The sequence below is a fragment of the Lynx canadensis genome, chromosome X (assembly GCF_007474595.2).
Source record: "Lynx canadensis isolate LIC74 chromosome X, mLynCan4.pri.v2, whole genome shotgun sequence".
Taxonomy (NCBI): Eukaryota; Metazoa; Chordata; class Mammalia; order Carnivora; family Felidae; genus Lynx; species Lynx canadensis.
Genome location: NC_044321.2, coordinates 32,986,207 through 32,988,840, shown reverse-complemented (window position 1 = coordinate 32,988,840; position 2,634 = coordinate 32,986,207). Strand labels below are relative to the sequence as shown.

The following is a 2,634-nucleotide window of genomic DNA, read 5'->3' as shown; positions in this document are numbered from 1 at the left end:
TCAGGGCCGCTTCCCGCACTGTCCCCAGCGAAACCGCTCCCCGAAATGCCCGCGTCCAGCATCCCACACTGACCGCCCCGTCCACCCTCCACCTCCCGTGGGAGGTCTCCTCCCGGATGTCTGACAGACACCTCCGGCTACCTCCGAATGACAGAAACAGACACCGGTCAGAGGCACGGCCCTGGAGTTAACTCCTTTAATGTCACGTGCAGACACAAGGCCAGGCCTCCCTCATCTGTGGGCGGCCTCGGGGTCCGGACGAGGGGGCGCGGGCATCACCACTTCCGAACTTGGGGCATCCCATCCACCCGAGGGGAGGTGCTGTTCTCGAGGAGACCCCTGAGGTGCTGGTTGCTGCCCAGGGCTCGCTGCACGTGCTCCGGGGTGATGCGCATCTTGTGGCTGTCCAGAGCCTCCTTGCCCGCCAGCTCCAGGATGTTGGCCGTCAGGTACTCGAGAACGGCGGTCAGGAAGACCGGGGTGGACGCGCTCAGGCGCGGGGCGTAGCGACCCTCTCGCAGGAGACGCTCCACGCGGCTGACCGGGAATTGCAGCTCGGCTCTCCTGGAGCGGGACACCGCGTGCCTCCTCCGTCTGCGACGGTGCCGGCGGCGGCGCCTCCCAGACATGCCGCGTGCTGGGTTGGAACCCGATCGGCCCAGCCTGACCGTCCCGCTGGCCCGAGGGTGGCAGGATGTCGGCGCCGACTCCTACTACCAAGTGTGCCCCTCACTGGTCAGGGAGCTGCTTATATGACACCTCCGACATTATGATGTCACTGGTGTCGCTGGTGTCACTGTGCCCTGCTCAGGACTGGCCTGGAAACATCCATGACAGAAACCTGGTCTCCCTGTTGACTGCACTGGACCCTCTTTACGAGGGAACTCTTTCTCCTGGCCCTCAACAGTCTAGTACAAACAAGAACGCGAACCTTTCCACTGACACAGTGCTCTGTCTTGAGGACACTCCCCTCCAGGTTACCTGGTCTGGCCTTCCATGGTCTTTGAGCTCTTTGACAGCCCTTTGTAAATTGCTGGTCAGGGACACACATACTGAATGCTTTGTCCAGTAGGGGTCCAAACTAAACCCAATTTTGCCCCCGTTGACACATTTAAAGATTATCAATATTTCTACTTTCTTTGGATTCTCTTCTGGATTGGTTACAATATCCGCCAATTCCTCATCAGTGAAGACTCTTAACACATTTTCATGTTACATCGACATAAAGGTCATGAGTTCATTCACTCTCTTTGAAAATATCTTCTAACTGTTTTGGAGGTCACAGTGATATGCCCACTAGATTCACCTGTCAGAGCCAGATAAAATTCAAAGACAAAAAAGTGTACCTCATTCTCAGTTAATACCCAGGGGTGTCTCATTTCTTCTAGGTGAATCCAAAGCACCAAGAGCACTTTGTTGATTTTTTCTAATTTAAATTTTTAATAATTTTAATTTCCTTCTCTGCTAACTTTGTGTTTCTGTTTCATTTTTGTTCATTTACAGCCAATAATTTATTTTTATCGTTAACCAAAATGACTGGGGGGGGGGGTGCCTGGGTGGCTCAGTCAGTTAAGCATCCAACTCTTGATTTTGTTTCGGGTCATGAGCTCAGGGTTCACAGGTTCAAGCCCCACGTTGGGCTCCACTCTGGCAATATGGAGCCTGCTTGGGATTCTGTCTCCCTCTCTCTCTGCCCTTCCCCTGCTTGCTCACTCATTCTCTCCCTCTCACAATAAACATTTTTTAAAAAAATGGTTCAGAGTTTGGTTTTAGGATCTGACCATGTGGAAATCTCTCAAAATGAGTCCAAAGAGATCTAGTTTCTTTTGGGTGAAAGACAAAACACAACCTCATTTTCCAGTCTTTGTTCAAATCCATTAAGAACTGAATACTCTCTGAGGGGAGAAGAGCTTTTTGATATCTGGACTGATGAGATTTGCTGTTTCTGTGTTATACTTGACATATGCCTGAAATTATAGGATTGAAGCTATAAGCTCTACTTGTCTGGGCCCATATGTCTCTGTCTTTAATACACAAAGGTCTTCACCTTTGATTGTGTGAGTGTACAATGTTTTCCTACCTCTGGATGATATTAACAGATTATAAAATCTCTTAAATTAAGGGAGCTCTGTTCTTAAATTGCATTTCTAGATAAATAATTGCTTACACACATTGAGTATTTCCAAATTTTCTTGAAAATAAGGAAACCGCACTATGATACTTTAAATGAGGTAGATCTAAACAATATATATTCTCCCAGAAACTAAATCACAACTATTTTAAGATATCAAATTCAATTTAAGTAAATCTTTGGCAAACAGGACTAGTTCAATCGTTTAGATTTAATGAAAACAACTAAGTCCTTTCTCTTTTATCAGTGTAAACTATAACACAAATATGCATTTATCTACTACTCAGGTATGTTCTTCCTAAACTTATAAACTTTTACTGATCACATAAACTGGTGCTAATGTATTTTATGTTTAAGATTATGATATGTATATAAATTTATAATTAACCAAATTGAATCACTGGTTGGACAAACTTCATTCTACAAAGCAATCACCTTTCATAGTATGTCAACGAGAAGATAATTTTTAAGATTTCTAGATAATGCGTAACTTTGGACTGATA

At 46.2% G+C, this 2,634-nt stretch overlaps 1 protein-coding gene across 1 annotated transcript; it reads right to left on the bottom strand.

The window, feature by feature from the left end:
- Positions 1–275: 275 nt before the first annotated feature.
- On the bottom strand, positions 276–1,466 carry LOC115507408 (histone H2A-Bbd type 1-like). Its single transcript, XM_030305735.1, has one exon. The coding sequence runs from the start codon at positions 627–629 to the stop codon at positions 276–278; it is 354 nt and encodes a 117-aa protein (XP_030161595.1). The 5' UTR covers positions 630–1,466.
- Positions 1,467–2,634: the final 1,168 nt, after the last annotated feature.